The sequence below is a fragment of the Condylura cristata genome, unplaced genomic scaffold (genome assembly GCF_000260355.1).
Source record: "Condylura cristata isolate star-nosed mole 26May11 unplaced genomic scaffold, ConCri1.0 scaffold00008, whole genome shotgun sequence".
Taxonomy (NCBI): domain Eukaryota; kingdom Metazoa; phylum Chordata; class Mammalia; order Eulipotyphla; family Talpidae; genus Condylura; species Condylura cristata.
In genome coordinates, this window is record NW_004567109.1 from 5541504 (window position 1) to 5556768 (window position 15265).

The window sequence follows — 15265 nt, forward strand, 5'->3', positions numbered from 1 at the left end:
AGCAGGAAAAGCCCTCTGAGGGGAGGCTGTCGCCGGCCGCTCGGAGGGGCGCGCTGCTCCGAAAGCCCCTGGGCCTGTGCTGGGAACCCGCGCCCCGCGCCCCGCGCCCGCTGAGCGTGACTCACAGTCTCTGTGGACCCCTGTGCCGGGCCCCAGGCGGCCGGGTGCGGCCTCCGCTCTGCCCACCGCCGCCCCTCCCTCGCCCCCCACCGGGGCTCAGCCCCTGCCCCTGCTGGAAGGTCCTACGGGCTGCTGAGCACCCGCACTGGGCCAGGCGCTGCGTGGGTGCTGGGACACCCCAGTGCCCGCTGGTCCCGCCCTCCCTAGAGCTCCAAGCCCAGCTCGGTGCCGCTGCCCTCAGGGCTGGAAGGACCCGCTCCAAGGTGGTCCTCGGCCAGCAGCGTCAACATGCCCCAGGTCTGTGGGAGAAATGAGGTCTCAGGCCGTCTTCCAGACCTCCTCTACCGGGACCTGCATGCTGCGGATCAGCGCCTCACTTCTTGCTTCCACTGGGTCCGTGGTGGGTCCACTGGGTCCGTGGTGGGTCCTCGGGGCCTTGCCCAAAGCCCCACTGACAAAGGCCATCACACCCCCAGCTTCCTTGGTGAGCAAGGCAGAGCCCGGGATGGAGCAACGGGCTGTAGGTACCCCCGGCCTGAGACAGCAGGACAATGACCCAAGACCGTGGTGGTCACACACGGGCCTGAAGCAGCACACAACACACCCGTTCTCGAGGGGAGAACGAGCCTCGAGGACCGTTCGTTCAGCCGCTGACTTCAGAGAGGGACAGAACGCAGCTGGGGTCAGGGCCAGCTGATTCCAGCAAACCATGGAGTCCAGGGGGTGGGGATAGAGAGGCCAGCACAGTGGGGGTTTGCTGGACCAAGAGCTAGAAAGGAGCCGCTGCCCAGAGAGCGAGCCCCAGTGATATGGGGGGGCACCCCCAAGTCTTCAGCTGAGTACAGTTCCACTCAGGTCTGTGGGCAGGAAAATCCACCCAACAGAAGCAGAGAGAACAATCCAGAGTCTCACTCCCTTTCCCCAAATCCAGATTGGAGAGCCCTCATCACACACAGGGCTCGGACAGGCGTGGCCTCCACACCAAGGCCACGGTCACAGGGACGCCGCTCGGGCCCCACCTGCCCAGGCGACAGACAAGCCACGAAGGGGTCCACCTGTCTCCAGAAATGTGTCCTGGGAGTTGACTTTTAAAGTGAAATTCTTGACCATAGTGTTCTTTATTTATTTTTAAAGATTTGTTTTATGATGTATACAAGAACTGCGGTGTAAGCCAGAAGTGTGGGGGGGGAGAGGATTCAGCAGAGACAGAGTGGGGAGCAGAACAGGCAGATTGATGAAGCACACTGCTGAGGGGAGCAGCGGGGAGACAGGAGAGGTCTGCTGTGCCCTGTGGGTCACTCCCTGGCAGGGGTGGAACCCATGCTGTAGCCTCATAGTGCTGGGACTTAACCCCTTGCGTCCCCAGGGACACCTCCATAGTGTTCTTGATTCACAAATCTTGGTTGCTGCCAATACAACCAGGCCTGGTGTTCTCCCAAGATAAAGAACCACGTGCGATAACCCAACACCCCTTCCCACGCAGCCTCCACAGAATACAACAATGCGATTATCATCTACTGCTACATGACAAGTATCTGATAATTTAGTGCGCAAAACCAAGCCAATATTGAGTATCTCACCTGTTTCTGTGGTTCAGAATTTGGGGGGACTTAGTTCTGGCTTGTGTTCTTCTGTGGCTGCCCCAAGTCCAGAGCAGCAATCCCGCCATCTATGGCTGAGACCCCTGCCCCTCCAGGCTGGCGTGGCTGCGGGCTGGGGGGCTTGCTCCCACCACTGCACCTCTCCTGGGCTGTCCTCACAATTCAGTGGACCCCAGGGCCCAGAATGAGCCATCCAGGAGAGAGCAACGAGGCCACAGCAGTCCTCCCAGACCCAGCCTGGGAAGCCACATTCCAGGGAGCCACATTGGTCACACTATTCAAGGTGGGAGAGTCAGTGTCAGGGTGGGGATCCCAGGAGTCCGGGATCGTGGCGCCATTTTGTAACTGGTTCCACAAAGAAAAATAGGCGCCATTAACAGCGAGGGTCAGCAGCTACTGAATACTTCATAGAGGGCAGCATACAGGTGGGTGCTGTGAGCCCAGGCTCCGGCTTGCAATAAAGACCTTCGTGTGCTTTACAGTGGAATCAGCTCCTTCGTGTCTTTGGGAAACTCAAAATCTGGGCATAACAATCTAGCCCTCATGAGCACTCTGGGGGGCAGATAGAGTGCTAGGTAGACCGTAAGACCCCAAGCTAGCAAGTGGTAGAGACGGTTCCAGTCTGAGCCGAGTGTGAATCCATCACCATCATCGTCTCCAATATGGCGGCTCCGCCATGAGCCCGCCCAACTCACGGCCCCTGGAGAACGCCCCGGGCCTTCTCAGCCAGGAGCTGAGCCCTGCTAGCTCCAAGAAGCTTGGAGAAAAACCTCTTCTGTTCCAGGCGATTGCAGAGGTGGCCCAGGCTTGGAGAGGCACCCCACAAGCAGGCTGCCATGGTGAGGACGCCAGGACCCCCTCCCGCCTCTTTGACTGCTGTGAATTTCTTTCTCCCTCACAGGGCTAGTGTCTTCTTTGCAAAAAGACTTGTTAGCTAAGGATGAGCAAGTCCAACAGCTAAAGCAGGAGGTGAATCAGCTAAAAAATGAGAACAAAGAGAAGAATCACCAGCTGGACGCCCTTAGCTCCAGAGTGAGTGGCACCTCCTCACTGCTGTGTGTAGCTTGGGGGCTGGGGGAGGGGAGGTATGGGGAGCAAATAAAGTGGATTCGAATGACACACTCATTCCTTCCCACCCCCACCCCCCATTCCAAAGCTACCCCTCCTCTCAGGTGGTACAATGGGGCGGGCACCCCAGGGACCCAGGGACTGTTTGCTGAGTGGGCAACGCAAGGCGGGGCCGCCTGGGAAGACAGAAAGCGAAGGTGCCACCGAGGGTTTTGCAGCATTTTCAGTGTAGCTTGTAGGTGGCCCAAAAGGAGCAGCTGTATTTCAAACAGAGCAGATTAGATCTCTAATACCATTTATGGATCGTTTGTTTGCCCCCAACAACCATAGGCACAGGACAATCACCTTTGGAAGGGTCCGCAGAAACTGCCCAGGGGAGCTGGGGGTGAGGACCACCTGGCCTGATGGCCCTCCTGGATGCCAGTGGTTTTCAGAGTCGCCTTCAAAGCAGGTGTCTGGAGGTCCGGGTGCAGACCCGGGGTCCCCTCCTCTCTCCCTTTTCAGTGTGCACGGAATTCCCCTCCTAGGGGGAGGAGCTTTCATAAGCTACTGTGGAGCTTTCTAAATGTTGTTTTGACTTTCTGCAAACACTGCATTCCAAGCAGACTTTAGACTCCCAGGAGTACACTCCCAGAGCTGTCTCAGCATTTGTGTGATGGTGCGATTTGATGAGTCAAGGTAGAAATGACTAGCTTTCATCTCAACTGGCAATCTGGGGGATGGTTCCCTGGTGGGCAGGGAGAGAGCCCCAGTTCCAAAACTAAGGCTGGAGAAGTGCAGCCTGGGGCTCAGGCCGGTAAAAGTCTGAGCACAAGCTTTGGGGTTACACAGGTCAGGGTTCAAGCTGCTTTGATGTAAGCCAGGCCGACATCAGCCTCTTCTCGGCTGTTCTTTTTCTCCACAGTGCTCGGTGCTGAAGGAAGAGTTAAAAAGAGAAGAAAGTCAGAAAGAGCACCGGGAAAGCCAGCAGAAAGAGTTAAAACTCTATAAAACTGTAAGTTGAACCCCCTCGTTGGTAGGCCTTTGGGGCATGCTGGGGGCCTCGGCCCCTGGATGACACAGCGCTGGTGTTTGGTGGTCATTTCTTCACTAATGAAGTCTCAGGATTCTTTGATCTGCTGTCCCTGGCCTCAAAGAGAAGAGTGAAAAGTGCATGGGAAACAGGCTCCCGAGACTTTCTGGACACTTGGCTCCAACGTCCTCACCGGGCTTCCCCTGGGGCTGGACTCGGGAGGGGGAGGGAAGGGTCTGGTCCCCTGGCTCCACACGCTGCTAGCAGTTCATTCTGGGCCTCTCCCCTGGACCTGTGATGGCCAGACCTTTGTGCCCCACCATATTGTATCAGGCTTAGAGGTCTAGATACTTCCGCAAAGCAGGTTTCACTTCTGACTCAAGCCAGATGCTTAGAGCCACAATGTGAATGGATTGGAGGATTCCATTTTGCAATAACATAAGCAGGGAACAGTAATGGCCCTCTCGGCAAGGCTGGTGAGGCAGTGAGGGTGGGGCCTGGCCCAGAGCCCCTGGACTCCCACCTGCAGGGACGGTGAGGCCACTTCTGACCCATCACGTTGGCTCTCACCAGAATTTGGAGGCTTCGGACTGCAGGTGTGGAGTCCATTCACTTCTAGAACTGCATAAATTTAGTTCCTGTGTTGAAACCCATTTTCAGCAGCATCTTATCAGGACCACCTGTTGATCTTAATTTAGGAGGAATCCCCTGAACACAGCCAGGATTTGTCAGTCCTTGCCTTTCTCATGTCTGTTTTTCAGTGTCGTCATAAATGAGTGTTTGCTGTTTAAATTCTTCCTTCCATGTTTTAAATTAAGTACATTCATCTTATCCCAAGCCTTAAAAATAAAATTAAAAAAAAAAAAAAGGTATCCTGGGCCCTCCCTGGTGGTGCAGCAGGTTAAAGCCCAGCACTAAAAAGTTAAAGCCACTCCAGCATGAGATCGATCCCTGCCCCGGAGGTGACCATATGCAGCAGACCTCTCCTGGCCCACCTGCTGCTCCCCTCAGCAGTGTACTTCATCAGTCAGCCTGTTCTGCTCCCCACTCTGTCTCTGGTGAATCCTCTCACTGCCCCTGCACCTCTGGCCTGTACCCCAGTTCTGTATGCATAAATAAAAAATCTTTTTTAAAACCGTATCCTTTGCCTCATCTAGTAGATGACTACAAAAATAAATACCATGATAATTTGACCATCAAAATGAAAATACCCATATCCCAAGTCAGCGGAACCTTTGCTCACAAGCAATTTTAATTTTCTACCCGTTGAGAAGCACAACACTCTAGATGAGAGGTAGAGACAGGCTTTTCTCCACACTGGAGATATTTCTGTTCTCTGCCTCAAATGGGGAAAGAGAAGATTTTCATGGGCCTGTTCTCCCAGATGATGTCCATTGTGTCTTCTAAATAGCCCTTATTTACATTGATCCCAAAGTGCATCCCAAGAGAAGAGATTCTAATGAATTGACCGATGTCTTGTACTGTTTCATCCAAGATCATGCTGATTTTCAAAAGGAACTAATCACATTCTTTTACTCAGCACTTTTAATATATCTATATTGAAAAGAAATCTACTTGGCCCTACAGATGTAGAATTTCCCCTCAGGGAAGAAATTAAGCTAACACTAGACGAAGTGGCCAGCTCAGTGACCCAGCTGAAATGAGTTATGCAGATTGAGATCTTTCCAGGAAGGTTGACTTCCCTGTTGTTGAAACTCTTTCAGCAAATCCACGACATGGAGAAAGAAATGAAAAAGCTCAAGGATGAGCTGAAGAAGAGTTCGACCGAACAGAATATGATCTCTAAGACACTTCGAGAAAAGAGCAAGGTACAGACAGCAAGGATGGTGTTGGCCCAGTGACCACTCTGGCCCCCTCTTAATCCTCACAGTGACTCCACGTGGTCAGTACTGGTATTAACCCACATTTACAGTTGAAAAATCAGCCACACAAAAGCAAAGGGAGTTAACTAAAGTTTACTCAGAAAAAGGAGTTGAGTCAGAATTTGAATCTAGGGCTTCCTGACTCCAAAGTTCCCGTGTGTGACCACTAGACCAGACTGCCTTCGATCATCTTTGTAAATGTATCCAGAAAAGAATTGATCCATTACATCAGTTTTTCCAAGGATGTTGTTCAAATTTAAATGTTCTCATTAATTTTTTTGGTCTGTATATTCTATCATTTGTTGAAAGAGATGTGTTTTTAAAATCTCACCTGTATTGCAGACTGTGTCATTTAGTATTGCCAGTTTTTGCTCTGTGTAATTTGAGGCTGTGTTTCTAGGTGCATATAAATTTTAAAAATTTATATTTTCTGTTGGAAAAAAATTCTTTGGCCAATATAAAATGATCCTCTTCATCTCTAGAATATCTTTTAACTAGCGTATCTTGTCATTAATAGAGCTCCATCAACTACCCCGGATTTTTATTGGTTAGACTTTTCATAGCATAATTTTTCCATATTTTTCTATCAAATTTTGTTTTAAGCTTTAGATTTAGCTCTTCTAAGTAGCATACATTGTTATAAAATCCAGTTTGATGATCTTTACTTTTTAGCCCATTTACATATAATGTAATCGCTGGTGTGTTGGGGTTTACATTTACTTTCTCCCTCAGCACAATGTATGGCATCTGTGCTGTATTCCTTTTTCTCTCTTTCCTTGACTTCTTTAGAATTGTTTTCAGTCATTCCTTTTTTCCTCTATATTAGCTTGAAAATGTTTCAGGCAAAGCATTCACCTTGACTTAACAAAATTCAATATTAACTGAGTTCCTTAATTTTACCCTAAAGACTGTAGGGGTAAACATACATTTTCAGATTTTCACTTTTTAAACACAATTTGCCTAAGTATTGAATTCTACATGGTGGTGATTTTCTTCCAGCACAATATCGATGCCATTGGGTAGTTATTTCTTTTGTCTTTTGAGTCTAGTTTCTAATTAAAAGTCATCTGTAAGTATAACTTTTGTACCGTGTCTGAGCCTTTTCTGACTACTTTTAACATTTTCTTTTACCTTGATTTTCGGCACTTTCATTTTGCCTAATGTAGGTATGATTTCATTTTTATCTACCTTGTTTGGAGTCCATATGGTTTCTTAAGTCTTTGGCTTGGGGTTTTGCATTAATTCCAGCATTCAGGTTGAATGCTACATAGGTAGTGAGGAGCTTCTGAAGGCTTTTGAACTGGGGGCTGATGTGATTACATCCTCAATTCGTAATGGGGGCAAAATGATATTATGTACAAGGTCTCATGTACATTGCATCTCCTTTCATGCTCACCCCAGCTCTATTATCTGGTTGACAGATAAGAGACTCAGGCTACTAGCCACTAATAAAGTGGCTACCAAAAACCACATAGCCAAGAAGTGGAGGGAAGGTGGGAGACCAGCTTTGTCTCAGGCCCCACCACTAGGCACAGCCATGAGTCTCATGCAACTGTGTATATTGAAATTAACCAAAACCTTTTAAATTTTTAAATTTAACTCCTCGTCCATACCACTGTTCAGTAGCTAAATGTGGCTCTTGCCTGCTATGCCAGTGCAGATACAGAAAGCCACTGAAGATTCTGCCAGACATAGCTACTCTGTGGCTTGGTAACCCCCTGCCTACCCGGCCCCACTACCGGCCCCCACAAGGATGTAACAGAAGGAATAAACAGCCATTTATCACAGATCAGAGATGTTCATTGCCTGGCTGGGGTCCTGCACAAGGTCTGCAGGAAGGGTCTACAGGCCTGAGAGAGCGGGCAGGGCAGCCACGGAACTGGATCCGAGGCTTGGGGTTATTTAGCAGCATTTGCCTCCTTTCCTCGGAGCACCTGAGCCCTGGCGGGGTTCAGCCTGCGGGCTCTCCCGAACTCTGTGGGAAACGAGTCTTCCTACAATGACCAGCAGAGGGCAGCATTGAACGCGCGCCGGCTCCCCACTAGCACCCAAGCCAAAAGGAATCACGGGCTCTTTTTCCCACTTACAACGCCTGCTTTTACAGACTGCAATTCCTAATAGACATTGTCTAACTTAGCAAACCTCCCAGAGCAGTGTCCTCTAGTGAGTGTGCTAAAACAAACAGTTACGATAATAAACCAAAAAGGAACATTTACCCATCAGGAGCCAGTTCCTGGTGCTGTTAGAAGGACCTTGTAGGTGGATGTTCCTGTCCACTTTTTAATGGACAATATACCTAACACACTTCTTGAGCCCTTTGGACAGGAGGACTTGAGTCCCAGTCCATGCACGGCTTTCCCCGAGTCCCAGAGCCTTTTAGGGGCTGGAGCCGGGACGGGAGCATGGGATAGGACAGGCTTGACCCCAGAGTGTGGGGCTCTGCCCTCTCCCCTAGGGGCTGGCTCTTGGGGGGCTGCCTCCACCCTACCCCTGCTCAGTCGTGACCCTCGCCCCGTGGGCTGCAGGGACCCCACCCCTCCAGGCCGCCCCGACCATTAGACCTCCTGGAAGAATTTCCCCAGAGTGCATTAGGACCACATTAGCAGCAAGAGCATACTTTCATCGTCATTGCAGGTTGAAGAGAAGCTTCAGGAGGATTCCAGAAGGAAATTGCTTCAGCTCCAAGAAATGGGGAACAGAGAGAACCTCATTAGAGTCAATTTGGAAAGGGCAGTAGGTCAGGTAGGCTCCGGAGCCCCTCCACCAGCCCATATGCCGGGTTCCCTGCGCCCGCGGACTGGAGGGGACGAGGAGGAGGACGACGCTGTGGCTTCACACCCGGGTTTATCTCCAGGCAGAAGATAAACCCGGCTTCTGTGGCTTCTGCATCCCTGAGGAGGTCATGAAGCCTTTTCCTGCTGGGAAGACGCCCTCTTTCATCATTTGCGGTTGTAGGACCCTGGCCGAGCAGCCGATCCTGGCTCCGTGTCGGCCCATTATCAGGCCACGCAGGTCCCTGTTGGGGAGTTGAGCTCTTAGCCCCAACGGTGTTGCCAGTTCTTTCTCCCTCGCGGGGTTTGTCCTGACAACACCGCCATTTTCTTCCGCTGGGCCCCCAGCAGCTGTCACTGTCAGGTCCATCAGGAAATGAGTTTTCTTGATTAGGTAAAGTCTGGGATGTCAAAGCCCCGGGCCGCGGAAGGTTCTGGCAGGGTGGTGAACAGGCTCTGAGCGGGCTGGTCCGCGGCCATTGCTCTAATGTGCTGGCCCGAGAGGACCTAGGAGCCTCCCTCAGCCTGTGGCCGGCACACAGGGCCCCAAGCTCACAGGCGAGGCTTTACCAAAGGCCAGGGAGAACAAACGGGAAGCCAGGGTGGGGCACTGACCCGCTGGCATATCACTACAATCCTTGGCTCCCTCCACCCCACCCAAGCCAGCTCCAAAGTCCTGCATTTGGCACTGACCAAGCTATGAGGCACGTGGCCAGGTTTTGTCCCATGGACCGCAGAGGCTCACGGGAGTTAAATCACCATGCTGACTGAGGGGCGAGGTTAAGCCCCTTCAACTAGAGCCCCCCACCCTGTGTCATTTCTCTAGAGGGTCCACCCCATCACAGGGAAGGGAGCCTGCCAATCTTGGGTCCCCTTTGTGTTCCTCTGCCACCCCCTCCACCTTTCCAGCACTCTGCACCCCCAACACACCTGCCAAATGTCCAGGTCCTGACAGTGGCTCTGGGCAGAGATCACCCTAGAGCACCCCAGGGAGACTGGCACTCTAGACTCACCAGAGAAGGATGAGGCTCCTCTCTGCTGCCTGGCCTCCCACACACACCTGCCTGCCTCCACAGCCATGGGCCCTGTACAGCAGGTAGCCCTAAGACTGAGCCACCACTCAGAGAACTGTCCCTCCACCCCCACAGTCCCACACGTCTCGGGGCAGTGGGAGACCATCATTCGCAAGATCCTCTCTGCAGTCACCCTCTCTGTGAGTCACCCCTCCATGGGGCAGCTGGAACCCTCCTGTCGGCCATGAAAGCCAGGGGCAGCCTGGAGATTCTCCAGCCACTTCCAGCCACCTGGCTGGGAGGCGTCCTCAGGACACGCCTCATTCCACTGCTTGGTCCCCTGGACTCCCGGTACAGTAAGCGCCTGTGTCCTGCAGCCGGGGACCTTTAAGTTGATTCAGTAGCCCTCATGGTCCCCTCAGAACTGGCTTTTAGCATCCTTGACGACAAAACGCAGGTTCTGGGCCGCCATGTTGGTGAATTCCCAGAGAGAGCTGGGCCTCGTCGCTTCTTTCTCATGGTGCCAGGCCACCGTGAACTCGTAACCTCATAAGCCCCGATTTGACTGAACCGCACTATTTCACCAGCTGTCACCTGAACATGCCAGCACCAAGCAGCCACTCAGTAACAGCTGGCGGGACGGAAGCAGAGAACCCTGGTCCCATGCATGAGCCTTCGGCATGTCTCTGCAGAGGACCTACAGGGTTCCAGGCACTGTACCAGGCGCCAGAGAATAGAGACGAATCCACAGACACATTCCTGGAGGCACATACAGTCCCATGCAGAAGGGAGTCCCGGGCATGGCTGCTGATTACACAATTGGCTGGGTCTGACAGCCTCAATATTTATTTCACAGTCTGGTGCCAGCTTAGCAATTAGGGAAGAGTGCTCCAGGCCCCAGACTTCCCACTGGATAATTGGCAGCAAATGGCACTTCTGAGGACTCAGGACGTGTGTGCGCTGACCACGTGGGCGGGGCAGTTAGGCGGACAGGCCTAGCCAGTGATTAAAGCTGCTGCGCTCTCCCTTCCTGGAGTCCGCCCCATCCAGAGATGGCCGAACCACCCGTCGCGGCCGTGAAAGGCGCACAGATTCCTAACTGACTTCTCCTGCACCCGGGCAGTGGGAGGGGTGGGAGGGGCCCACCCAGGCTGTGCCCCAGCTGTCCCCTGACTCAGTTTCCCCCTTTGTGCCACAGCTGGAACACTTCAGGAGCCAGGTCATCAAGGCCACCTACGGACGCATGAAGCCTCCGTCCCAGGACAAGCCCATCACCGACCAGCAGGTGGGTGGGCTCCCCCTCTCGTCTTCGGGGACCTGGGGTCCCAGACCTTAAGAGCATCTGCTTCTGTTAAGAGCATCTGTTGTGGTTAGAGACACTTATTTTTCACACTGTTGCTACACCGTAAGGATGTTTTGATTTGATGGGATTTCCTGGCTTTTAAAGTAAAAGCCAGTTAAACTCCCTTGAAATGTTTCTGTGGACATCAAATGAAACCCCTCAGGCCTATCTCTGGTCCCCAGACACAACGTTTAACCCCTGTTAGCGCTGCAGGAAAAGAGGGAGACCTGGCCCCCAACCCCATGGCTTGGCTCATTCCTCCTGAAGAGGGAAGATGAAGGGGTTGGTGGCCTGGCTGTCACGACTGGCTTGTCCTCCCCGACATTCTCTCGCACCCTCCGTGTCAAAGCGCGGGTGAAGCACACACGAGCACCTGCCATTGGCTAGTGGAGAAGGGGGGGCCTTCTCTTCGTGGGGTCATAGTGTGAGGCTCCATGATATGAGTCACCACCACGAGACAGGAGAATCGGTAACAAACTCGTGGCACCCACACAGGGCTCCCGTTCTAAGGACCTCTGGTCCCCAGAAGTGTCAGGGGGACAGGCCATCCCCCGAAAAGCTGCCGCCCAGATCCACCCTGAGCCACCGGCCCCTTAAACACCTCACCCTTTTCCTCACCAGCTAATCGAAAAGATCATGCAGGTGACGGAGGACAACATGAACTTCCAGCAGCGCAAGTGGAGCTTGCAGAAGGAGACGCAGCTCAGCAACTCCAAGCAGGAGGAGCTCACCGAGAACGTGGAGAGGCTCAAGTCGTCCTTGGACAGCTGCCAGGTGCCCCCCTCTGCCTTCACGGTGTCCCCGGGGTCTCCAGTTGGGGACCCCCAGGTGGGAAGCGGTTCGGCTTCCAGGGCGCAGGTTGGGCAGAAGCACTCAGCTTTCTGCCTGCCTGGTCTTGCTGGAGAAAACAAAGAGGGAGATGGAGTCAGGGGGAGGGGTGGTGGGTCTGGGACGGCGCCCCCAGCTCAGGTGCTGACATCGGAAGCCCCCACCCCGGCCAAGAAAACAGCCCTGTGTTATCTACAGAAAAACCAAAGACCATTCGTGCTCTGGAGTCACGCTTTCTCCTGTAGCCCAACCATGCAAAGGCTGTTTCCATCACTGTGGCTTAGTCCCTGAAGGAGCCGAGGACAGAGGGTCTGGTCGCCCCCACAAATCCACTGAGAACCCCACAGGGACACAGTTTAGCCAAGCAGACAGCTGCTTCTGCTTTCTCTGGAAATCAGCAGCTGCTATTTGGGGAGTCTGAGCAAACACAGACTTGTCAGCCCTCCTCGAATAGGAACCCGGCTTTCCGACCAGCCTGAGTGCCGGTCTCAGCAGGAATCAGGGTGAGCAGAAGCAGCCACCTCTGGTTCTTGCTTCAGTCAAAACAGCCTTGGCAGTTTGCCTTTGGAATGAAGCTCGCGTCCCTAGAACTAAGGTCTCTGACCATCAACACTCCAGGTCAGAGTGCAAAAACCATCCGTATACACTGCCCCCCAAAAGAATAACCTGGTCCCTGCCTGCCTCAAAGCTGTGAGACTCTTGGCAAGTCAGGGCTTCTCCTGGTGATGCGTCTGGTCACCTCATGATCTCGCCTCCCTCCTCCAGGTTTGCATGAGGATGGCTGGGTGCAGCAGGGACTTAAAGAAGGAGGTGGACCTTCTCCAGTTCCTGCAGACCAGCCCACCAGTGTCCGGGCTCCAGAAGGTAGCACTGGACATCGTGCGCGGGGCTCTGTCCTGGCTGGAGGACACTGAACGTCTCCTCCAGGACCTGGGGATCCAGTTATCCAGCTCGGACAAAGGTCACTGGGGCTTTTTTCTGTTAGTTGCATGATTCGAGCATGGTCCACGGCCAAGTGCTCCCTTCCGCTGATGGACTCAGCCTCCCCACTCGAGAAGCAATTTTTCTTGAGAGACACACACATACACACACAGAGAGACTCACTGGTGAGGTGTGATGACTCGGGGAAATGAAGCATGACTGAGAGCAAGGGAGAGAAACACCAGCCTGGTGCGAAATCCGATCTGGCAGAGTTAACGACCACTCTGTGTTAACAGACGTTTTTCTTTAAGAGCAATTTTAGGTTCACAGCAGCACTGAGAGGAAGGTGCCGATTCCTGGACACCCTGGCTCTACACGTGCACAGCCTGCCATATTAGCAAGTCCACAGGAAGGCAGCTGGTTACCCCCAGGAATCTGCACAGACCCGCCATTATCCCCACCCCCTGGTGGTGATGACTCCCCAGCCTGGCCAAATGCATCCACTCTCAGAGCGTCACCCAGGGTGTGGCTCTGCCCTCAACACCCCTGTGCTCCACCTTGTCACCCCTTTCTGCCACCTCCACCCTCCCCCCAAACTCCACAGCCGGTGACTTTTTTTCAGCCTCCATAGTTGTTTTTTTCCAGAATGGTAGAGTTGGGGTTACACCACTTTGAAGAATTTTTTTTTTTAGTTAGAAATAGGCATTTCTCCTTCCTCCATGTCCTTTCATGGCTTTGTAGTGCACTGAAGAACAGCTCCGTGTCTTCACCCCTTGCTGCTTTATCCTCCACCTGCGAGAGGACATCTTGACGGCGCCCAGCTTTGGGCAGTCATGAATGAAGCCGCCCCAGAACATTTGACAGGCGTTTTCGTGGGCAAGTCTTCAGCTCCGCTGGGTAAATACCACGGAGTGTGATGACTGGTGGATGGTGTGACAGCGCGTGCTTCGCCTTGGGAGAAACCGCCAAACGCCCTCCTGAGTGGGCCGCCATTTTGTATTCCCATCGGCAGAAAAAATCCGCGCTTCCACATCCGCCACGTAGCGGCTGTTGTCAATGCTGGTCCATGTTCTGTGTCCCCTCCAAGGCGTTTGCTCACGGAAATGGCTGTGTGGTTTGAGGGGAGTCACTTACCCTCACTGTGCCTCAGTTTGTCCCCTGTTCAATGAGGATAATAAGGAGGGCCCGTCCCTAGGGCTGCTGTGAGGATTAAACTGGATTGTTCCAGATTGAGCGCTTGCAACAGTATTGCATAGAGTAGGCACTACCCATATGTGTATTGATTTGCAGTTTACCAAACAAGGGCACCAGTGGCATAGCCAAATTTCTTTGGTACTTTCCCCCTGCCAGGTCAGAAACACCCATGTCCATCCACACAGATCAGCATCATCCTGGGAACTACAAGGAAGCACGAAGCCAGTCCCTTCTTGGGGGCATTCAGGTTGTTTCCAGCTTTCACACGTGCAGAAAGTGCTAGGGAACATCCTTGCTTATATCCACCACATCTTCATTCTCCCTGAGGAGGAAGGACATGGACCACTGTGACCAACAGATTCAGTTCAGGCCTGCTAGCTGCCAGGCTCAATGATGGACAGGCCAGAAAGGAGTCTGAAATAGGTGGTGTCTCAGTCTCAGGTATACGGATGTTAGCACTAAAATTCTTCCAGCTTCATATTTGAATTTTTCATTATAAAATATTGGGGCACTATTCCTGCCCCCATAAATCTTATGTTTTCAGTGACCCTAAGATGAGACGTAGGGTGGGCCTTCACAGAAAAATCACGTGGAAAACTTTCATGGTGACAAATGCAGCAAGAGACATGCACATCAGAAGGACTCTGATCTGGTCACGGAGGGCAGGGTACTGCAGGATGCATAGGAGTTGTTTACCAAAGAGGGGAAGGGAGAATATTTGGGGCAAATGGAGCCACGGAGTGGTGGGGAGCATGAAGAACAAAAGCAGCCAAGAGAAATGAGAGCATAGGATGGGGCAGAGCTGGTCAGGAAAGTCTGCAGGAGTTGCGAGGCCCTGGTAAAAGCGCTGACTTGTACTAGGAGCAGCAAGAGGCCCAGGAAAGGCTTGAAGTAAGGAACTGTTGGAAGAGATTTGCATTTGGAGGCAACTATCTTAGAAATGAGTGGAAAATTTGGGGAGGTGGCCACTGTGGAGCAGTACCAGGGAAGCTATTAGGAAGCTGTCAGAGAGAGGGGTGGCTCACACGAGGGCAGGAGTGGGGGCGGAGAAAGAATATTCCAGGGACATTTAAGTGATCAGTTGACAGGCCTTTGCAGTGCACTTGGGTATCATCAGAAGGGAAGTGACAGAAAAGGGTCTATGACTTTCAGATTTCTGCTGTATAAAAGGACAGGTATGATTCCTTCACCTGCATCCAGAGTATCCAGAACACTGAGCACATGACCAGGTCTGAAGAATAAGATGAGCATGAGGTGTCCAAGTTGGGGTACCAAGGTTTTATCTAGATATTGTGTGTCCCCAAAACCCAGAACATGTGCTAAAATAGTAGGTTCTTCATATCTGTGGGATAAGTGGATGATAAAAGGATGGATGGATGGATGGATGGATGGATGGATGGATGGATGGATGGATGGATGGATGGATGATGGATGGACAGATGATGGATGGATGGGTAGATGATGGATGGACAGATGATGGTGGATGGGTGGATGATGGATGGACAGATGATG

At 52.4% G+C, this 15265-nt stretch overlaps 1 protein-coding gene across 1 annotated transcript in view; it reads left to right on the forward strand.

The window, feature by feature from the left end:
- The window catches only part of FHAD1 (forkhead-associated (FHA) phosphopeptide binding domain 1), an 88610-nt gene that overhangs the window by 32716 nt on the left and 40629 nt on the right, over positions 1–15265 (forward strand). The window contains exons 7-13 of the mRNA XM_004679337.1: positions 2623–2753; positions 3694–3783; positions 5526–5630; positions 8319–8426; positions 10667–10753; positions 11432–11584; positions 12404–12599. Coding sequence (XP_004679394.1) covers positions 2623–2753; positions 3694–3783; positions 5526–5630; positions 8319–8426; positions 10667–10753; positions 11432–11584; positions 12404–12599 — 870 coding nt within the window. The remainder of the gene's footprint in view (positions 1–2622; positions 2754–3693; positions 3784–5525; positions 5631–8318; positions 8427–10666; positions 10754–11431; positions 11585–12403; positions 12600–15265) is intronic.